Raw genomic sequence first — 23,869 nt, forward strand, 5'->3', positions numbered from 1 at the left:
AAATAAAGTCAAGGGAATTCCCTGGTGGTCCAGTGGTTAGGACTTCACGTTCTCACTGCTGAGGGGTGGCCAAAAAAAGAAAGTCAAAATCACTTGAAATAAATAGTTACTATTAAAATTTCTATAAATATTCTTCCAGACAGCTATGCATAAACAAAAAAAAAAAGTTTTTCATGGAACCAAACTATAGGGTTTTAACCTGATTTTATGATATGTCAATGTCTTGAAGGTACTGAAATGTGTCATTCTTTTTAATATTGCTGAGCCTATAAAATTGAGTTTAAGAAATTACTAGAGAATTATTAGTTCTTCACTTTTTAAAATTACACAAATAATATGTATTAAATATAGTAAAAATTAAAACAATGCAACACATGTAGGTGGAAAATTTTAAATACCCTCCATTTTTCTATGAATTTCTATACAAATACCACTAATACTTAATTTTGATCTGTTCTTCTTTACTTAAATGCAATCACATCATACACATTGTCCTTCAACTTGATTCCTTTATTTAACAATATATCCTGGTGAAGTGTTACTGTAAGTACATATAGATCCCTCTCATTCTTTTTTACTGCTGTGTAGTATCCCACAGTAAAGATATAACATGTTGAAGGAGGTGGAAATTTAAAATTTGACATTTTGCCTTACAAAATATGAGAGGATTACATCTTCTACACCCTTGACATCATTGTTTATAATTAATCTTTCTAATTTTTGCCTAATACACAAAAAGTGACATCTCATTATTTGAAGTTGCATTTCCTTAGTTAGACCATCTTTTCATATAATTGGTTACTTACATTTATCCTTCCATTATATGTGTTGATTTTTCTTTTTTGGTGGTTATCTTTTTTGTCTTTCTTTTTGTAGGCATTAGAATTATGGCTATTGACTGTCAGATTTTGTGTGGAGAATACTTCTTCCCACTCTGTTGTTTGTCTTTTAATTTTGCTCACGAGTGTGAGATTACAACTTTAAAGTTTATGTGGAGTTTGTGGAATCTATCAATCTTTCACTTTATAGCTTCTGAATTTTATGACTTGTTTGGAAAGGCCTTTCCCATCCTAAGATTATAAAATAATTCTTCTACATTTACTTCTACATACTTCATTTATTTCATATATACTAACATCAGCTTAAGAACTAGTTCATCTTTTTCTACTAATTCCTGGGACGGGAAGGGTGGGGGGAGTCAAGGGAGGGAGGGAATACGGGGATATGTGTATAAAAACAGATGATTGAACTTGGTGTACCCCCCAAAAAATAATAAATTAAATTAATTAAAAAAAAGGGACCAACTTTGGCACATATTAAATTCATGCATATGAATTGCTGAATCTCATGTTAATTCCATGTTGTTTATTTAGGAAGTTTAATTCTTATATTTCTTTTACATTCTTAACGCACAATCTGTCTTTAAAGCATATTTACAGAAATTATATTTAGTTTGCTAAGCATGTGATGACATTGGAACTATATGGAAAATTCTGTTCCTATATTGCCAGTGTCAAAGATAAACATAGCTGGACATTAAAGTGCTGAAAACAGATTTTATTTGGTAATTACTGACTGTAGGGGCAAGAGCACAGCTCCATTTGATTAGTGCAGAGATGACTGGGCATTTTAATGGAAGATTAAAGGAGTAGGGAGGCATGAGGGGGGCTCAAGTAGGAAGGGAAGTAAAAAATTACAAAGGGTGGTGTCAAAGTGTTTAGGCTAGCTGTGTCTGCTAGCTGGCAACTAAGGAAATTAGAATTCTATCCTTATATTGAGACTGGGAGGCAAAGGCCCAATTCTTCCTGATAATTATATTTCCAAGGAATAGTTTGCAGGTCCTGAAGGAAGATACCTCTGAGTAGTAGGAGGTATGTATACATCAAAGGGACCGAGGAAGGATTCAGAATTGTAAGTGAATGCTCTGAGAAAAGATCAGGAGCCAAATATTGGCTAGCAAATTCTTCTGGCAGTCCTCATTTTTTGCAGACAGGAACTCAAAAGGTGCTGGGTCATCCCTGGGACCTGGCCTTAGGCTGCTTGGGGCCATGCGAGAATTGGTATGGTTTCTTAGTGAAGGGGTTTGGATGGAGTCAGAGTTGTTATGTGCTAAGAGTTCTTTGCAGTTCTCACCAGGCATAAACCATCATGTGCAAAACTGACATTCATTTTATAGGATATCTTTGGTAAGCAATTTCCCACAGCTTGAATTACACTATTTTCATAGGACACGTTCATTTTTGACTATTAATGCTTTCATAGTTTTGGCCATACATAAAAAAAGATATCAGAACATGTGGATAAAATTATTATTTTATATTTTGCTGGGCTTTGATTAGCTGTTATAGGGATTTTTTAAGGACACTCCATGTATAAAGTTATTAGCTGATTTCTGAGGTAGTTGATTTTTATTGTTGTTGAACCAATATTCATTCACACAAATGACCTGAGCTATTAGGTTGGCCCCTTGTCATAAACAGCTCCAAAAGCACTTCTTATCAAGTAAATTCTACTGACTTACCTTGGAAGTCGGCTCACATCACTCTCAGGGAAGCCTAAGTACTATATTAGAGATTGGATGGGTTTAGAAAGACACAGAAAAGTCATAGTCCCTACCCTTTTTTGAGGTATTTAGGTAGAGGTAAACATTCTTAGAAAATAGATTTATTGCCCTTGTAAAATGACTCGGGCTTAGAAGAAAACAATTCAGAAATGTACAAAGAGGAAAGCAAATTTCAGTCATTTTCCTACTACCTAGAGATAGTCATTGTTAACATTTTGGTGTGTGTATTTTTAATATACGCACATATATGTATATATACGTATACATGCATACCTTTAAACACACTCAAACACACCTTTATGAATGTCTCTATGTATGCATACACATATACACCTTTCCTGGAATTCCCTGGTGGTCCTGTGGTTAGGACTGCGGCTTTCACTGCCACGGACCTACGTTCGATCCCTGGTCGGGGAATTAAGATCCACAAGCCGCGATGCAGCCAAAAATAATAATAATAATTATTACACATAGACATCTTTGTAATTTTACATAAATAGAGTCATACCATACATGTTCTTGTATAACCCTTTTTTTACCCAGTATTGAATAGTGGACAATTTTCTGTGTCAATAAACATAGATTACCACTTTAATGATGTTCATGAAGAAAATCCCACAAACTGGTAACAGCTTTATAAATTCTTCACACCCCAGCTGCAGTGATATTTTACAAAGTTCAAAACTGATCATTTTACCCTTCTGATTCAAATCTTCAGCGGCTTCCTTTTGCCTTTATGAAATAGACCATGGTTCTCAGCACACTTTCCTAGGCCCTGTGTGACCTGTCTCTTGTCCACCTTTACTCATTCTGGATTTGATTCCTTATACCCACTACATCTTTGCATCACCCCCCTTCAACTAGCTAACTTCTGCTGATCCTTAAGGTCCTGATTTAAAGACAATTCCTACAAAAAGTGTTCATTGACACCGCTCTCCCCCTTATGGCAGTCCGTTATACAGTCTGTTACCACTCTGCACTTCTCACGGACAAGACCCTGAACAAAAATGCATTATTCAGAATCTTAATCTTCTGATAAGAGGTAAACTCCATGAGGCCTGGGACCATGTCTGTCTGCCTTATTTACAACTGGATCCCTAGCCCTTAGCACAGTGCCACATGGAAGGAAGCACTTAATGGTTAGTCCATAGATGAATTAGTGTATAGACTAATGACACAGAAGACTTTTATAGACCAATCCCTTTATTGATACTTTTAACTATTTTGTTTTTGTTGCTGTTATAAAAATTGCTTTTCATAATTTATAAAGAAATAAGCACATACACATATACATGTATGTTTTTACCCCTCATTATTGGCAGGAAATTGGTTCCAGAATCCACTGCAGATTAAAAAATCCTTGGGTGCTCAAATGCCTTATACAAAATTGCATAATGGGACTTCCCTGGTGGTGCAGTGGTTAAGCATCTGCTTGCCAATACAGGGGACATTCAATCCCTGGTCCCGGAAGATCCCACATGCTGCAGAGCAACTAAGCTCATGTGCCACAACTACTGAGCCTGTGCTCTAGAGCCCCTGAGCCACAACTACTGAGCCCACACGCTGCAACTACTGAAGCCTGCGCACCTAGAGCCTGTGCTCCGCAACAACAGAAGCCACTGCACTAAGTCCTCACACCACAAGGAAGAGCAGCCCCCGCTCTCTGCAACTAGAGAAGCTCATGTAGCAATGAAGACCCAATGCAGCCAAAAAATAAATTTATTTAAAAAAATAAGTTAAAAAAATTATCAAACATATACCTTATAAACATGAGAATTTATATTAAAACAAATGCTTTAAAAAAATAAAATTGTGTAGTATTTGGATATAACCTGTGCACATTTTCCCATGTACTTCAAATCATCTCTAGATTATTTACAATACCTAATCAATGTAAATGCTATGTAAATACTTGCTGTTGTGTGGCAAATTCAAGCTTTGTTTCTTGGAAACTTCTGGAATTTTTTTTTTTTTTACCATGAAATATCATTTATTTAACAAACATGAATTGTGCTCTAATATTAAGTGATCTTCTAGGTGGAAGAACCATAGCTTGTGATTTTTTTTTTTTTTTTTTCTGTCTAGGTTTTTTTTTTTTCTTTTTTGGAATTTTTTTTCTGAATATTTTTTCATTTGTTGAGGTTGGTTGACTCTATGGATGCAGAACCTGCAGATACAGAGGGCCAATTGTATGCATATATACGGTACAACTTCAAAATTTATATATACGGATCACACAAACAACGAAGTTTGTAGACTACTACTCTAGAATATGCAGAGAATAAAGAGAGCGAAAATAATAATTATCACAAGATATTGATATAAAACCAATTTTCCTTCCAAGGTTCTTATCCAAAATGGGACATGAAACTTGCCTATTAAAATCTACTCTGCCTTTCCTCCACATGTGGTCACTAAAAGCGAGCTATAAATTCTGCGACCCTTCTTTTCTCCTGTACTTCTCCTACTACATTCCAGGGAATAGCACTTCAGTGCTTTTAGACTGATTATACCCCAGGACCAGACAGTAGATTAGTCAGTTCTATTATTTTACTGTTCAGGGGTGTTTCATTAGACGTCAACAAATAGAGCTGCAGGACAAGCCTGAGGAAGGCAGAAAACAGGCAAGTGTACAGATTGAGACAGCAATGCTTCAAGTTACAACTCAAGACTTTTAGGAACTGGCCGATGTCCAATAGTGATTTACGTTATTATGGGGAGGTATTTATCTTGTTCATTCTCTTGTTTCCCAACTAAATAGCTTTATTTCATTGAAGGCTGCCACATTCATTCGTCTATAGAAAAGTATATATTAGAAGATTATTACCATACCTCCATTCCAGGCAGTCAAAGGGAAAATTAGTGTGTGATGTGAATGAAACACTTCCCTGGGTTTCCAGGTTGGGACTGGAGAAGGAAAAAGCTGGTAACCAAATTGGATATATATCAATACATATAAAACATAATATTTATGTATCTATATTGTGGTAAGACCACTTAACATGGGCTCTACCTCCTAACACAGTTTAACTGTACAACACAGTATCATTTACTACAGGCACAGTGTTGTACAGCAGATTTCTAGAACTTATTCACTTATTCATCGCATATACCTGAAACTTTATACCCGTTAAATAGCGTCTCTCCATTTCCCTCCTCCCCTGAGCCTCTGGCAACCACTATTCTATCCTCTGTTTCTATGAGTTTGACTCTTTTAGATACCTCATATAAGTGGGAATCATACAGTATTTGTCCTTCTGTGGCCGGTCCATTTCACTTAGCATAATGTCCTTAAGGTTCATTCATTTTGTCACATACGGCAGGATTTCCTTCTTTTGTAAAGTATGAGTATACCCCCTTTCCTTTCTTTTTTTTTTTTTAATGGCTCAAAATATCCCATTTTATGAATGTTCTGTAATTTCTCTGACTATTACCACACTTTTGGGTATTTAAATTGATTCTAATTATTTTGCCATTAAAATCAATATTATGATAAATATCTCAATGAAGGTATCATTTTCCACATGTGTGAATATATCTCTGGGATAAATTCCTAACAATGAAATTGTCAGTCAAAAGGTCAGTTTTTTTTAATATTTTATCTATTTATTTATTTATTGGCTGTGTTGGGTCTTCGTTGCTGCGCACTGGCTTTTCTCTAATTGTGGTGGGCAGGATCTATTCTTCGTTGCCTTGCGCAGGCCTCTCATTGTCGTGGCTTCTCTTCTTGCAGAGTGCAGGCTCGAGGTGTGAGCCACAACTACTGAGCCCACATGCCACAACCACTGAAGCCCATGCACCTAGAGCCCATGCTCTGCAACAAGAGAATCCACAGCAATGAGAAGCACCCCTGCTCGCCGCAACTAGAGAAAGCCTGCATGCATCAACAAAGACCCAATGCAGCCAAAAAAAAGAAAAAAAGAGATTTCAATCACATAATATTTTCTTTCTATATAGCAGGTCTATATTTTGTGATGGTGAAATATAGTTTGCATAAAGCTTATTGTTCTTTGGAATGATACTGTCACTTTAACTTGTTTTCAGGACCTTCTACAAAATATGTGCAATTGCAGGTCTTCTCCCCATCCCCCCTCAAGTAATGGGAAATGTTAGGTTTTTTCCTCCCAAAATTTACACACTAGCTTGTTATTTGTTTTTCTGATTACTGACATTTCTATACCACATTTTCCTTATCCATTTAAGTGCAGATGGACATTTAGTTTCCTTCCACATCTTGGCTACTGTGAATAAAGCTGCAATGAACACGGGTGTAAAAATGTTACCCTGTAGAGCTAAATCAGACTCCATGTTGGATCTGTTTCTTTGACTTTAACCTTTGCTTTACTCATATGCAAGGGCTTGCCTCAGGGAATCCTACCCACCTGTGAAATTAATACATCCCTTCCCCAGAGGCTAGTCATTCCAGCTGTTTTGCAAGACTGATAACCCTTTTTACTTTACTTCCCCACCTCTCCCTCTCTGATTCTATAAAAGAAAGTGGCATCCAAACCCCTGGGAAGGTGATTTTTTAGGAGACATTAGTCTGCCATCTTCACAGTTTGCCGGCTTTCTGAATAAAGTCGTATTCCTTGCCTCAACACCTCGTCTTCGATTCATTGGCCTGTCCTGCAGTGAGCAGAGTGAGCTTGGACTTGGTAACAAAAATATCTCTTTGAGATACTGAAATGTAGTTTAAACTCAATATATTTTAAATGCTCACACTAAAACTATATAGGTAGTATTTTTAAGACAATTAAAAGTTGTAAAATATTTAAACCATGAGAGAAAATACCTAAAGTCCTGCCCTCATCGCATTTTTTCCCCTCATTTTTTGGGTGGTCCTTTTCAGTTTTGAGCCTTATGCAAAAATATTTAACACACGACTGTGATCATTGTATAGTACACTTGAATTCTGCCTTTTACAAATATCCTAAACACATAGTTAAAATTTTTACTTTTTAGTGGTGGCAGTGTTCCAGAAAGGGATGTGAGAAAATAGTCATGTCCCAGATCTTGAGCTCCCTTGGGACTGGCTGCCAAGTGAGCATCCTTGGCTTCAGGCAGGAAAGAATTCAAGAGTGAGCCACAAAGTGAAAGGGAGTTTATTTAGCGACATACATTTTCCATAGACAGAATGTGGGCCATCTCAGAAGGTGAGAAGGGCCCTGAGGTGAGGGGGTGGTTAGTTTTTATGGGCTGGTTAATTTCAAATGCCAAGGAGCGGGAGGATTATTCCAACTATTCTGGGGAAGGAGTAGGGATTTCCAGGAATTGGGCCATAGCCCACTAGTTAACCTCTTAAGGTTGGCCTCTGAACTGTCATGGTGCCTGTGGGTATGTCATTTAGCATGCTAATACATTACAATAAGCGTATAAATGAGGCTCAAGGTCTACGGGAAGTTGAATCTTCCACCATTCTGGGCCTAGTTGGTTCTGACCAGTTTATGTCATATCCTCAATGGCTGTGTCATTCTTTTAATGGTTGTGCCCTGCCCACTTCCTTCCTGTCTCAGTATAATGATCTTTTAAAATGTATTTAGGGGACTTCCCTGGTGTCCAAGTGGTTAAGAATCCACCTGCCAATGCAGGGGACAGGGGTTCGAGCACTGGTCCAGGAAGATCCCACATGCGGCAGAGCAACTGGGCCCGAGTGCCACAACTACTGCAGCCCATGTGCCGAGAGCCTGTGCTCCGCAACAAGAGAAGCCACCACACTTGAGAGGCCTGTGCACTCTGCTCGCCACAACTAGAGAAAGCCGGCGCACAGCAACGAAGACCCAACACAGCCAAAAAAATAAATAAATAAAATTAAATTAAAAAAATAAAATTAAGAAAAGCACTATTTCAAAGAATCTATGAAAATAAAAGCTTACAAAAAAGGTAAATTAGGGAATAATGATTTGCATTATAAAACAGTACTTGAATTTACAAATTTATGTAAAATCTCAAGTTTATGTCCTTCAGATCTACTAGAGGAAAATTGTCAGAAGGGATTTATTTTCCATATATTAAAGGATGTTTGCATAAAATGAAGCATGTATACATTTTTTTTAAGATTCAAATGACCTAGTTTAAAACTCCTATTACTAGTTAAACTAGTCAAAAGACATTTGAAAACAAGTTTTCAAATGCCCCTGATTATCAACCGGAATACTCCCACTGTGAGGGCAGAACGTCCTATCTTTCAGTAATGAGAGATGATGCTAACGCATATTTTAGCAGAATTTAAATAAAAATCCCTCAAACAGAGAATGACGACTTACAACCTAATAAACTCTGACACATTGTCTGCATTCATTTGATAGAAAGGGAGGGGACTATGAATATATATATATACACACACACATATATACATATATATGTCATATAATATGTCAATTAGAGCAGGGGTCCCCAACCCCTGTGCTGTGGACTGGTAGCAGCCCCTGGCCTGTTAGGAACAGCAGGAGGTGAGTGGCAGGCAAGCCGGTGCTTCCTATCTCTTGCATTACCACTTGAACCATCCCTCCGCCTGCCCTCCCTCCCTACCACCCCGCCCCAGGGAAAAATTGTGTTCCAGGAAACCAGTCCCAGGTGCCAAAAAGGTTGGGGACCGCTGAATTAGAGCATAAGCAAAAACACTAAAATTAAATTTCAGCATATCACTTGTATAAAGCAGTTTAGATTATGGTGATTTAGCAGAACACAGGAAAGCAAGAAAATGTGTCACACATACCAAATTAAGGATGTTGAGTTATGTTACTAATGTATGCAACTTTAATTTTGTTTTAACACTTTCTGCCAAAATAAACTTTATTCCCTATAACTTCAAATATGTATATATATAATAATTTATTATGTAAAGTTAATTCCACTGTTTTGGCTGCGATAAAATAGATTTTGAAATTAAAAACATAAAAATAATAATATATGTGATATATATATATAATAAAAATACAAAATAAATTTTCCTATTACCTGTCTAAAATCAGATCTTTTGCTTAAGAGCTTTGAATTCAATTCAATTCTCCCAACTTTTAAGACTGTGGAAGTTAAACTCTACAAGATTACATGAAGAAAGGTTTCCAGAATATGATCTATATCTGTCACAAACTGCCCCTAAATTCTTACTAGTTCAGAAAAATTCAGATATTTTTATTCTTTTTACTTTTATTTTTAAAAAGTTTTCATTGGAGTATAGTTGATTCACAATGTTAGTTTCATGTGTACAGCAAAGTGAATCAGTTATACATATACATATATCCACTCTTTTTTAGATTCTTTATCCATATAGCCCATTACAGAGTATTGAGTAGAGTTCCAAATATTTTTAAAAAGTAGATTTTACACAGATTAAAATTGAAATGGCTTTGTGGAACCAGAAGAAAAATCTGTATAGAAAACCTCTTCTATAATTTGTTCAAGTTGAAGATACTCATATTTTGTTGAAAAAGTACAAAACGGAGTCATAGAGTCACCAAAAAATAATGCAGTGTGTTTAGATCATAATGAGGCTGATCTTTTCATGAGATTTAGAGTCACACAGAGTCTAAGACTAAAAATATGTGTCATTTCCTCAGCCAGGAACAATGAAGTGAGACCAGCCAAGAGTGAGTCATATGACCACGGTTTGACAAAGTTGCCCATGCTGTTTTCCATTTCACGTGTCCTCTGGAAGGGCAAAAGTGGAAAAGCAGACCCAATTGTGAAGGTTAGCTTTTTCACATTCTGTCAGCTACAGTACAATGGCATTATGTCTTGTGTTAGGACTAGCAATGGGACTTTAGTTCTAATACCTGAATTTCTCCTCTATCCAAGCTCTTAAAATGTGTTGAAAATATAGAGCATTGTGAAGTTAATTTCTCTTTATGTAATTTGACAGTCTAACTTGGTATTTTGCTCCCTCAATGCCTTTAATTAAAATTATAGTATTCATAGGAAAAAAGACAGAATTCGGAGTTAAAAGAATACCACGAAAGGGCAAGTGCTTTTATGGACAGACTTTAAACTGGACTGATTGTCTATTGTCTCAGTTACTTGCTAAGGAAGCTAAGGACTTGCTTATTTATTTATTTCATTTATTTATTTGGTTGTGCTGGGTCTTAGTTGCAGTACGTGGGCTCCTTTGTTGTGGCATGCGAACTCTCAGCTGCAGCATGCATGTGGGATAAGAGCTCCCTGACCAGGGATGCAACCTGGGCCCCCTGCATTAGGAGGGCAGTCTCATCCACTGAGCCACCAGGGAAGTCCCTAAGGGCTTATATAACTTTCGTGTTTGCTTTGCTTTGGTTCAAAACCAACAGCCACATTCCCAGGACATGGTCAGCCCATATTCAAATAAAATGTTTATTGATTTTCCACTTGGTCCTTCCACTCAGCTGCTAAGTGGATAGATGGTTCTGAAGAAATCAGACTTGGCTCAGGTCCTCAAGGAGCTGGTTAAAAGATAATGGCTTTGATAGAATGCATGTGCTGTATCAATGCACCACTGCAACTTGAATAAACTTTGAATAATGCCTAAGATTTATGGAGTGTTTCTAATGGAGCCAGAAGCTTTGCATGAATTACCTCATGTAATCTTTACAACAGTTCTGAGTGTCGTAAGCAATTTTATTTTGCATATAAGCACACTTAGGACTAGGAAAGTTATGAAACTTGCCTCAGGTCAGTTAAAGGGATACACAGCTGTATGCTTGCATCTGCTGAGTAATCTCTGCGGCTTCCGGGACTCCAGTGCCAGAAAGATCCTGAAAAATGCAGACTTGGATAATAGGAATGGAAAAGGTGTGCTACATCCCAGAGGCCCAGTCCTAACCTTGCTTTCCTGACCAGGGACAATATTGACCAGGCCCGTCTGATCACACCTCATGGCAGTTAGCTCGTGGCAGGTTCTCAGAGCAAACTTACTCTACACAAGCCAGGGGCGGGTGTGGGGAGAGGGGACTGAGAAATGGAAGGCTAGGAGGGGAAAGGGAGGTGGTGGGTCTCAGGCGCGTACGCCTTTGCAGCCAACACAGGGGCAGACACTGACATGAAAAAGCAACAAGCTCCGGGAGAGATCCTCCTGCGCCACGCGAACTCTAGGTCAAGACTCATCCCTGACCTTGGCAAAGACAGACACCCGCGACCGCTCAAAGCCAAGGGGCTGCGGCGGCGAGCGCGCGCAGCACGGCGGCCTAGAGCACGCCCGACGCCGCGAAGGGTCAGACCGCAGCCGGGCGGGGACCTTCCCCGCGACCCGCCCCGGCCGCGGGCCCCTCCCAGCCTCGCTTCTCCGTCAGCCTGAGCCCGGCCTCAGGGGCCCCGGACGTCACCCCAGCGCGGTCGCGCCTCCAGCCCGCCCCCGGCGCGCTTTCCTCTTCCTCCCGTCCCGTGACGCGGCGGCCCTGCAGCGCCGGCTGACCCACTCGCGCGCGCGCTCCCGCCAGGCCATGGCGGCCCTCACTCGCCTCCCCGCCCGCCTGCGGCTCTGCGCCTCCGCCCGCCGTCCCGGGGGCGCCTGGTCGAAGGTAAAGCGCGGGTGAAGGGCAAGGCCGCGCGCCGAAAGAACGCAGACCAATCCCGAGTGGCGCCGGCGGTTTCTCCTCTCCAGTCCGGGAGTGGGCGTCCCGGGCGCCTTCCTGGGCTCGCTGCTCCGCCGCACGGTCTCCTTGGCTTGGTTCTGCACCTGCTTTCCCGATGGGGCGAGACGAGGCGGAGAAGCGCGCGGAGAGGCTGAGGAGGGGCAGGAGGACGCCGCTCAGGGCTCGCTCGCGTCCCCCCGGGCACGCGTCTCCGCTTCGCCGGCAGCCTCCCGGGGAGGGGCTCTGGCGGCCGAAACGGGACGAGGAGGGTTCGCGGGTTTAAGGAGGGCGAGGGGCGACGGCCGCAGGGGGTTGCTTTGCGCTGCGATTTGGGGATCTCGGGGCGCGGGCGCCCCCGGAGGCCCGGGAGCCAGGACTGGGCTTGAGTTCATGGCCAAGGGGGTGGAACGCTGCGCCCCACCTTCTCCCCGACATGGCTCAGCCGCACTTCGGCGGCGGGACGGGGAACGCGGCCTGGAGCGCTCTCCTGGGCGTTTACCTCGCCGCGCCGAGCAGCCCGTGGCGGTCTGGCTTCGGGCGCGGGCATCCCTTCTTCTCAGGCTCCTCGGGATTCCAGTTTTCAACGCCTTTTGCAAACCTTGTTCCGCCCTCACTGCAAACTCTTCACGAGTGGTAGTGTCCCGAGTCCCTCGCGCCGCGATTGTTGGTGGTATGTGGTCTTTTTTTCTCCCCTTGCTCTGTCCCCGCCTATGAGCCCACATCCCGGTGCGGTTCCTATCTGGAGTCCTCGCACAGGACCAGAGCTCTGAGTCCAGGAGGGTGGCTTACCGCGGTTACCTCCATCACCACGGGAGCCTCTTCCTTGGAAGCGACAAGGAAAAGTGATGTTTTTACTTACTAGCCTGTTGAATAATAGTTCTGAGTTTGAAAGCGTGCCTTGCGCACTTGCGTGCTCACAGGGAACTCCTGCCCCGACCCATTGCTCTTCCATCTCCCCCCCACCCCCATCCACTCTCTGAGAGCGGTGGACGCCGAGGGGACACCGAACCCCGTACGGAAGTGCTAGAGGGTGATTTAGAACTGGAACGGTTTACTCACAACTGCCTCTTAGGAAGCATTTTGATAGTTGCAGGTAGCTTTGGATACGTAAATCATTATTAAAAGGGGATTCTCCCTTTGGTCAGATTGCTCTGGACGCTGAAGCTGATGCAGGCCAGGACACAGTGATATCCTTGGGCCAAGGTCAATAATATTCCCTCTTTTGACAGATACTTATCTGCCTAAGCGTAACTTAAGTGTATTATTAAACTATTCCCGAAGCCCAGCAAAGCTCTTCTTAAATGGCCGAGTTACAAATTACGGTTGTTCTCTATCTCAGCTCTCCTTTCAGGTTTGTTTATCATAGGTCCAACTCCAGCTTCCCAGTGCTCCTCCAGCGTTTGGCAGTTGGGGCTCTTACTGCTTATTTAGCCCTTAAATCCTTACCTCCTTCTTGCGTTAACTGTAATGCTTGTGTACTTGCTTAACTTTTTGAATATGTGTACATTGTCTTCATAACCAGATGAAATTTGCAGGGACCATATTGTATGCCTTATTCTCTATCTCTCTCAACATTACACACTACCCTGCATAGAATAAACAGTCAACACGTTTCATAGGTGGATGAGAGAATGCTGTGGGCAAACATGTGGTAACCTTGAGAATTTTTCTGCTAAACATACCCAAGAGGTAAAATGAGATAGGGTGTTTCTTTTTTCTTTATGGTAAACATGTCTTTCAAATTTGAGTGTGTACCAGAACTACCTGGAGGCTTTATCAGAGAGATTGCTGTGTTCATCCCCAGAGTTTCGGATTTAGTAGGTTCTGGCTGGAATCCCATACTTTGCGCTAATAAGTTCCCAGTTGATAATGCTTCTGGTCTGAGGACTGCACTTTTAGAGCCATTGGCATTGACTTCAACTATTGTAGACTATCTGAAGGTATCTTCCTTCCCTCCTTCCTATTAATATTTTGGAGGGTGTGTTTAATACTATTTTCCATGCACTATAGATATAGGCCATTATTACTGGAAAAATATAAAGCAACCATTAACACTTTACTTACCTCACTTCCTTGAAACTATCTTTTCACGGATATATCTCTAACCCCAGACTCTCCTGAGCTGCCATCCTTCCAGTATAACTTACTGGCCTGTGTCATTCAGCACTTTAAGCTTTTTCTGACCAGAAATGTGCCAGCCATAAAGTGGCTTTTTCCTCCCCTGTTTCGTTTTCATTACAGTTAACAGCACCAGTATCCATCCAGAGTGTAAGCTAGAAGTCTTGGAGCCATTCTAGCCTCTGCTCCTTTCTCCAACCTCCAACTGATCACCAGTGTCATGTAATTTTGTGATTATTAATGACTATTTTCCTTGCAAGTTTGTAAGTTTCATCAGCGCAGAGACTATGCCTGTGGGGTTTTTGTTTGTTTGTTTTAACTCTCTAGTCCCAGCATTTAGTATATTTGATACAAAATGTATATTTTTGAACAAATAGATAAATGAATGAAAGAATAAGTTCCTCTGCCACTTTCCTAATTCAGGCTTTTGTATGAGAGTTGGACATCTCTCTGAAAAGCTTTGCTGTCCTTTCCTCATTGAAGGATAAAGTTGAAACTCTTCAGTGTGGTCTTTTTTTTTTTCCCAGTGTGGGCCTTAAGGACTTTAGCAACTTGCCCAGGTCTCCCTTTCCAGCCTAATCTTCATAAGCTTCCCTCCAGGAGACATGATCCCACGAGACATGATCCCATAGGCTCCTGAACATCTCGCTACCTTTACTCAGTCAGCTTCTCCTTTTTGCAGTCCCCACCCACATTAGTGTTTTAACTCTTGGCACACTCCAAGTTTTTTGATCCGCTAGGCAGAATGTATTGCTCATTCATCTGTGATCTTTCATAGTGCTGGGTATCCCTCCAAAGTTGGAATAGCACAAGTATGTTCCCTAGGAAACAGAGTATGCCATTGCTGTAGAGAATGCCCAGTATCAGCAACTCCTGTGTGCTCCTTGTGATTCATTCATTCATTCATTCATTCATTTCATAAGTGAGTGATTGGTAGTGTTAACGTCAGTGTCCATCTTTGGTAGACGCTGGTCCAGTGCTGGACAGCTATAGTATTTCAACACGTGTCACTACCTCCTCTTGGCAGTAACGCCATGCTCTACTTGCAAGTCTGTAAGTGTGTATATCCACCTGCATATTTACTGCCCTTTCCTTCTAATGTGGTTCTCTTTACCTCTTTCCATATGGCCTCTCCTCCCCACTTCTCTTTATCTAACTTTGAGACTGAAGTGGTCAGTGTCAATCTTTCTGTGGCCTGAGTTATTTAATTATAATGTGACAAGGTAAATAGCATGTGGGTGTACAGTTCCATATCATTAAGACAGGATTTATTTTAAAATAAAAAAGCAGTATGCTATGTGGATTTTCCCTGAAAGATCTTCAAAATGAAGTGCATTTTCATTTTATTAAGTTCTGGAGTGTTGAATGACAGGAAAAAGAGAAATTTAGGTGAGAGAATTCATGGTAGAAGTCATTAGAAAGGAAGGAGTTCTGGAATGGGAAGTCATGAGGTAAAACTTAGGCTCCAAAAAAAAAAAAAAAAAAACCCAAGGGAAAAAAAAAACTTAGGCTCCACAGTGGAATCAGACCTATTCAAAGGTTAAGTGTAAGAATTGAAGATGGAGTCAAAGGGGCAAGATGGAGAGGGTTTTAAAAGGAGAAATAGATGTAATAGAAAACAATATTGCACTGTAAGAATTTTATTTTTTAGCTTCAGTATGTACTCAATCATTATTTCTTCCCCCCAATAGTAATAGTGGAAACTAGTGGCAACAATAAGGTGGAATTTTGCAGAAGGTAGGAGAGTGGAAAAACAAAACAAAATATATTATGTTAATATCAAGGAAGTTCTCAGTGAAAAAATTATCCCCAGAATTAACAGCTGTCAAAGTTGTACAGTTCATCACTCTTCATGCTTTTAAGTAACCTCTGCACTCTTGAAGGTTGTTTATTTCTGTAGCAGATGGTGCTTGGGTCTTTTCATATCATTGTGTTAGTATATAGAACATATTAGAAGGTAGAGCAATTTAGAGCTGTGCTTTGAGTTCAGTTATCTAAGGAATAAAGGTAGATGTTATCAGAGACACATCTCTCCCCACCTCCCTGCCAGTTCTAAGAAGGTGTTGGGTGGGTATTCCTTGACTGCCAGAGGCAGGGACTGTGGGGAGAGAGAGTGGGCAGGGAGGAAGGCACATCAGAGAACAAACCTAAAGGCCTTCTCTGGGGTACTGCCTCCCTGGCTCTGAGCAGCTCGCTGGGCTTCAGGCCTTGAAGATCCACAGTAAACTTTCTGTCGAACCTGGCCTCAGGCATCTTGCTTCTTCTGTTCCTGGTGAATTTTAAGGTCCTCTCTTCTTTGCCAAAGAATTCGGAGAGAAGCAGGGAGATTAAGAAAGTAGAATGAGAGTTTATTTAAGGAAGAATACGCGCTCAGGGAGAGTGGGCAGACAGGTGAGGAGCTGCTGCCCTGGGTTTCTTTGGCAAGCCAGTTAAGAGGGGCATTAAATGAATGGGCAGAGTATTCACTGGGGAAGGAGGAGTTTGGGGGTCTTATTCCCAGATTTTCATCCCAGTTCCATCTTCCCAAGGGGAGGGAGGATTTTTTTCTTTATTTAGCTTAGAGCAGAAGTGTCAGTGCATCTTATCTGCAAGGGTAATTTTATTGTAATGAGAACATAATGAGCAACAGGTTACATTTGGACACAGGAGATTCACGCCTTTTCCCACTTTTCTTTGTCTGCCTCCTGGACACTTCCCAAAGTGTGTGGTTTCCTGCGGGTTTGGAGGTTCCTGCTTTTCTTTTCTGCCCATGGACCCCCGTTGTTTACAAGATTCGTGATTTCCTGGCCCCTGGCCCCTGCGGGCATTTCTCTGTTCAGGCCTCACTGCCTGCCTGCTGTAGTACTTCCTCTTTGCCCCACTGCCTGCATTCATGTTGCTGGATTGCCCAATAATCTTTGGATTCTTAGACTGGCAACTTGATTGCAAATAAAAAATAAACATTAAAGTAATCTTAAAGCTGGGGCTCATTTTTCTTTTAATTAATTAATTTATTTTGTTGGCTGTGTTGGGTCTTTGTTGCTGCACTTGGGCTTTCTCTAGTTGCAGCGAGCGGGGGCTACTCTTCATTGTGGTGTGCGGGCTTCTCATTGCGGTGGCTTCTTTTGTTGCAGAGCATGGGCTCTAGGCGCGTGGGCTTCAGTAGTTGCGGCACATGGGCTCAGTAGTTGTGGCTCACGGGCTCTAGAGCACAGGAAGCTAGGGTTCATTTTTAAAAAAAATTTGTTTATTATTGGCTGCGTTAGGTCTTTGTTGCTGTGCGGGCTTTCTCTACTTGTGGCGAGCGGGGCCTACTCTTCAGTGTGGTGTGTGGGCTTCTGTGGTAGCTTTTCTTGTTGAGGAGTGTGGGCTCTAGACGTATGGTGCCGAGACCAGCTCGGCGACTCGAGGTGAGTGACGGGTGCCGCAAGCTTGAAGAAGACACAGACACAGACTGAAGAGAAAGATGGGACCGGGGGGCTCAAGACCTGTAGGATCAAGAGCCTCGCTGATTGATCCCACGTTGCTTTTATTGAGTTCTCGGCATAGCCTAAGGGTCTGACACTCCCAGGTTAATCCCATAAACAATCAAAGGCCTCACATGACTGGGGGCAATGATCTTTGTTTGCCTCCTGGGTCCTGATTTGAGCAGGGTGTGGATTTGAGCTGGGTGTGGATTTGAGCTGGGCGTGGCATGGGTTTGAGCTGGGCGTGGAGAGCAAAGCAGCCCTGGGGGCAGGAGACCTCTCTCAGAAGGATTAAGGGTCTGTGCCCCACCCGTGTTGGCCCCTCTGTGACTGTGCCTGTCTTAGGTTGTTCCTCCCTTGAGGAATCTTACCCGTCTCTGGCTAACCAGTCATCCTCCAGGGCCAAACACGGTGATATAAGGAAGGCTCTATGCACCACCCCTGTTGGCCCCTCTGCGGCTGTGCCTGTCTTAGGTTGTTCCTCCTCTGAGGAATCTTACCCGTCTTTGGCTAACCAGCCATCCCTCAGGACCAAACAGGGTGATATTTGTCTCCACGCCCCGCACCCTCAGCTCCTCCACTGCTCAAGCAGGACATTCTGAATCCCATCGATCGGCCCACATACTTCAACATTTTCAATGTTTCAAAAAGGTTCCAGAATGTCTTCCCACAGTATGGGCTTCAGTAGTTGTGGCACGTGGGCTCAATAGTTGTGGCACACGGGCTTAGTTGCTCTGAGGCATGTGGGATCTTCCCAAACCAGGGATCAAACCATGTCCCCTGCATTGGCAGGTGGACTCTTAACCACTGTGCCACCAGGGAAGTCCTAGGGCTCATTTTTTTCCAAAACCCACAACAAAGGTTGCTGGTGGTTGCAATCGCTGATGGCTGTGACATCCTTTGTTTACTGATACGGCAAGAAATATTTCATTTCTCAGCTTATTTATTCAGACTATCAAACTTTTAATTTCTATGATTAAAAATATGTTTTGTGTGTGTGTGTGTGTGTGTGTTAAAACAGAATGAAATAACTCCTTACTATTTGAGGATAGGAAAGAGGAGAAAGCTGTTTGTGGTCAAGCACTTTCTTTTTTATCCCCGCTTCTACCTATTTCCCCATGTTTGGGCAGTGTGCCAGGATATACCACGCTCCTCATCTGACCTTAACCAAGGTTGAAATTAAAAGGGACATAGGTCATTTGGGCAACCTATTCCTTTGTAGATTTCATTTGACTTTCAGTATAATTCTCTTAAATCTCCTTTTGTATTAATTGATACTTTTTGTGAAAGGAGTTTTGGAGGAAGAAAAGAGTGAGAGTTCATTTATGCTGTTGCTTTGACCCCCTCGGTTCTCAGTCTGGGAGGCTCAGATAGGCAGTGGGTGTGAGCTTACAACATTTATGGCTGGTGAAGCGGCAGCATCTCAGGAGTCCAGTGTCATTCTCTCTACTCCTTCTTTTTTCTTTTTTTTTTTTTTTGTCCATGCTGTGTGGCATGTGGGAATCTTAGTTCCTGGACCAGAAATCGAACCCATGCCTCCTGCAGTGGAAGTGTGGAATCTTAACCACTGGACTGCCAGGGAAGTCCCTACTTCTTCTCTTCTTAGGTTGACAGAGAATAAATGATGATGTTGAGTATGAGTGATTGATTGCAACACAATCAACTTTATCATTTTTTCCCCTGAATATTGTGGATGAAGTGTGAAGAGGGAAATAGTTTAAAAGTGTTCACTTACAAAAAAATCTATGCACAATGTGAGAGTTGCGAGTTAAGTTTAATTTGGGGCAACATGAGGACTGCAGCCCAGGAGGCAGCATCTCAGATAGCTCTGAGAAACTGCTCAGAGGAAGTGAGGGGAGGAGCCAGGGTATATAGGGGTTTTGCAACAGAGGACAGGTGGTCAGCAACATGAAGAGATTATTGTTAATTAAAGGAAACCAGATATCTCAAGTTAAGGAATTTAGTGCTATTCTATGTATGGGAAGATGCAAGAGTTGAGGGCTCACTGAAATCATTCCTTTGATATGCACCTCAGCTCTCTGGGCCAGTATCCTGACACATCCTGAGTGTCCTCAGGGCTCACCACAGGGAGTAGCTGCAGTCTGATGGCAGGTGTTCTTTTCAGCCCGGGCTGCAATCCTTGATGACGGTGACACCCTTTGTTTATTGATATGGCAGGGAATAGTCTATATATAAATATTCCATTTATCAAAACCAGTGGTGAACGCTCACTAGATGGCCTGGTTTGCACCACATGGTACACTGGGGTAAGACTAACCATGCTGCTCTTGCAGATGACAGTTTGCTGCTCTTCTCCAGCATCCATAAACTCCAGGCCCCGTGGGGGAACGAATTTTTGTATGTGCTGTGCTTTTCTTGTCCATTCAGGAGGCATTCTCTGACACCCGAGATTGGATCAGGGCCCAAATATTCAGTATCTGTAATATGGAGAGCAACAATTGTGTCTTCATACTTCCTAGACTGGAATAAACAGCACAGTACTTGGCACATAGTAGGTTCTCAGTAAATATCTGTAGGTTGTGTTCCTGTCAGAAATTGGTGCTTGATAACACTGTTCTTGTGAATTTGAATCCAAGTATACAGGCTGTCTACTTTCTTTTACTCTTTTGAAGGGCCACAGATGACACAGAGTTTTCCTTAGGTAATAAAGATACTGATCATGAAGGGATTCTGGTGGTAATCTGTGGATAGAGTATGTCCATCCTACTCTTAAGATGAACTGCTTACAGCCCCACGCTTTCAAAGATGAGCTAGTGAAATTATCCTTGTATATATAAAAACTGAATACATTGCGGACTTAACCCTCCAGTGGTTAAGAATCCGCCTTCCAATGCAGCGGACGTGGGTCCGATCCCTGATCAGAGAACTAAGATCCCACATGCCTCGGGGCAACTAAGCAACTCTAGAGCCTGCTCTCCACAACTAGAGAGCCCACGGTCTGGCAATGAAGATCCGGGGTGCCGCAACTAAGACCCCGTGCAGCCAAAAAATAAATAAAATAAATAAATTGAATGCATTGCTGTACATGCAAAATAAACATGTTTCAAAATGCTAATTCACTTAAAAATGTTTTTTAATGTTTTAGGGATGTGTTTGCTACTTTTCAACCAGCACACGTCGCCATACCAAATTTTATACGGATCCAGTGGAAGCAGTAAAAGACATCCCTGATGGTGCAACAGTATTGGTTGGCGGTAAGTGAACAGTATTGTTTTTCTTTTTATAGTAACAGACTTACGTTTTTAGCAAAGCAGGGAAATGACAATGGCAAGGTATGTAGATTAAAATTGCCAGTTATTTTATTATTTAGTTAATACCAATTATTAGAAATGCCAGTTATTTTATTACTATTTATTCATTATCTTGTTGTTATTTATTTATTACATAGTCTGTTTTTTGTTAGTGTCCCCTTCCTGAAAGCTTAGTGAGGTGTAGCACTTTATATTTTACCTTTTCTTTCCTTTTGTGTTTCTTTTTCTGTTATTTTGAAAAGCTGGCACCTTAAATGGTGGTGTCTTAGTAGCTTTGAAAAACTCCTAGATCCTTGGGAATTCTGTTGAACTTAAAAAAACGTTTGCAGTGATCTCATCAACCCACAGCTAGCCAATTTTTTTGTTCCTCCTCATTTAATGAGCTAGAGAGCACACATGCCTCTATCTGTTAGTGAGTCTCCCAAGTTGTGTTGCTTCTTTTTGTTTGGAATGTCTTTTAGCACCACTGTCTTACAATCATTAAACTTGCTGTTTGACTCTTACACATTTTTTTGGATTTCTAGGCCTTGGTCACAAAAATCAAGGCTTATTTTTAGGGCTGCTCTTTTTTCATTCATTCATTCATTCACTGAACTTGGCAGTCATTGAATTTTAGACCCAATACCATGTGAGGAATTGTGGAAGATGTAAAGAAATGAAAGTCATTGGCTTAGGCTTCTAGATCTACAAAATCTATTCAGGCATATAAAACAAACATGCTTGAAAAAGTGACTGTATAGAGGTTCAATTTTAAAGTGGGAAATAACAGATATGTAGTTAAGTGCAAGAAAAACAATGTATAGCCATATTAACACTTTGTATTTGGCCTTATAGTTATGAATCAAGACTTGACGGTGATGTCTGGTGGTGTATAACGATGTAAAACATTTGGGTACAGCTGTGTGACCATTTGTTTTATTTTATTTTTTTGAGGTTGATTTGTGCTTTTATTTGCCAGTAGAATTTAACCAATGTGGCCTGCAAACTTTTTTGATCTAGAAAACACATTTTACATCACAATCCAACAAACACCTGTATTTAGTATGTATACATATATAAGTGAAACAAGTTTTGCCAAAAATGTCTTTCCTGAGTGTTAATTCTTTTTTTTTCTTTTGAGACATTTTTGAAAAGCAGTTTTAGGCTCACAAGAAAATTGACAGGAAGGTACAGAAATTCCCCATATACCCCTTCCTCACACATGCATAGCCGTTATCAGCAGAGTGGTAGCCTTTTTTTTTTTTTTTAACCAAGGGCGAACTGCATTGAAGTGAATAGTATTGCATGCTCTTTGGGTTTGGACAAAAGTATAATGAGATATATTCATCATTATAATGTCACACAAAGTATTTCACTGCTCATAAAAACTTCTGTACACTATGTATTCATCTCCCTGCTCCTCTCAAATTCCTGGCAACCATTGATCTTTTTATTGTGCATGACCGTTTATTGAGTTGTTGAGATATTCTGTGCATTTTGCATAGTAGGCCTAATAATGTGCTGGTGTATTTTCTTTTTTATTAAAAAGAATAATACATACATTTCCCTGAAATAACATTACCCTCTACACAAATTGTTTATCTTTTTGGCTTATTATAGGTTTTGGGTTGTGTGGAATTCCAGAGAATCTTATAGGAGCTTTGCTAAAGACTGGAGTGAAAGGACTAACTGCAGTCAGCAACAATGCAGGGTAAGTGTGCATTTTTAAAACGATTGGCTTGAAAGAAATGATAGTCCTCCATAATATTGAAATGAAGTCTATCATTGAAATGAAAAATTTCCCCATTGCCACCAGCAGTATGCTCAATGACCGAAAGATAGTGTTTACGGGACCTCCCCCGAGATCCAGTGGTTCGCACGCCACACTTCCACTGCAGGGAGCACAGGTGTGATCCCTGGTCGGGGAAACCAAGATCCTGCAAGGGAGAAAAAAAGAAAAATGTATGTTCAAATTGAGTTCTTCATTTTAAAATTTCGAGATGCTCCTTTATGTTCTATGTTATTGTATTAATAGATCTTTATTGATAACGGAAGGTGGACATCCATTTGATGTCAAGTCTTTTCTTTGGCTTATGCCCTTACCCTAGATAATACATAAAGAATAGCGTCAGTCACTAAAAATGTTGGTGGTCTTTGTAGAAGGAGGAGGGGGTGCAGCCAGTGTTTAAGGCTGCGGTCACATCAAAATGGTCCACAATGAGCCATTCACATTTTAATGATGAATGGCCTGCGTATTAAGATATGTTTAGTTATCAAGGAAAAAGCTGGTTTTATACAAAATGGTAAATTGTCAGCTCTCTTTTAACAATGAAAAACTTTAAAAATCTTAAATATTAGACATTAACTGAATCGGCAGTTTAGTCTGTCATCATAAATGCAGCTTAGAAGAAAGAGCACAGATTATTTAGGAAACACAACTGATCTACATTTGTGCTCATTTTTTTCTTTGCTGAGTTCATTTATGCTATTATTTCCATTTGGAAGTCTCTCCACTTCTCTGTGTAGCCACATCTTTCCCATCTTGCAGAAGAAAGAAGAAGCCCTGTCCAATTATAGAACTGCTCTAGCCTTCATTGACCTTGCCTCTTTGTGAATTCCTTTGGAGATGGTTAGCCTTTCTTTGTGTACTGAATTGTATTTATTATCTCTGATGTATATTAGAGGCCAATCCTGTTACTTAGAGTAGTTTTCTTTTTTCTTTATTTTTTTGCTGCGCTGTGTGGCATGTGGGATCTCAGCTCCCCAGCCAGGGACTGAACACATGTCCCCTGCAGTAGAAGGGTGGAGTCTTAACCACTGGACTGCCAGGGAATGCCCTAGAGTTGTTTTCTGTTTCCTACTGTGTTTATTCAGCCTGTAGTCTCAGAGTCCCTGAGAGCTGGAGCTGGATGGATTGTAGAGATCATCTGTTCCAGTCCCCTCGTTACA

The 23,869-nt window shown here is 41.3% G+C and overlaps 1 protein-coding gene across 2 annotated transcripts in view; it reads left to right on the forward strand.

Moving 5' to 3' along the window:
• The first annotated feature begins 11,859 nt into the window (after positions 1 to 11,859).
• The window catches only part of OXCT1 (3-oxoacid CoA-transferase 1), a 138,869-nt gene continuing 126,859 nt past the window's right edge, over positions 11,860 to 23,869 (forward strand). The window contains exons 1-3 of one of the 2 annotated variants that reach the window (XM_057708957.1): positions 11,860 to 12,051; positions 20,776 to 20,884; positions 22,541 to 22,631. In XM_057708957.1, the coding sequence (XP_057564940.1) occupies positions 11,974 to 12,051; positions 20,776 to 20,884; positions 22,541 to 22,631 (278 nt within the window). In that variant the 5' untranslated portion in view covers positions 11,860 to 11,973. The remainder of the gene's footprint in view (positions 12,052 to 20,775; positions 20,885 to 22,540; positions 22,632 to 23,869) is intronic. The other variant, XM_057708956.1, reaches the window with a different exon arrangement.

The sequence above is a fragment of the Hippopotamus amphibius genome, chromosome 15 (genome assembly GCF_030028045.1).
Source record: "Hippopotamus amphibius kiboko isolate mHipAmp2 chromosome 15, mHipAmp2.hap2, whole genome shotgun sequence".
NCBI classification, from domain to species: domain Eukaryota; kingdom Metazoa; phylum Chordata; class Mammalia; order Artiodactyla; family Hippopotamidae; genus Hippopotamus; species Hippopotamus amphibius.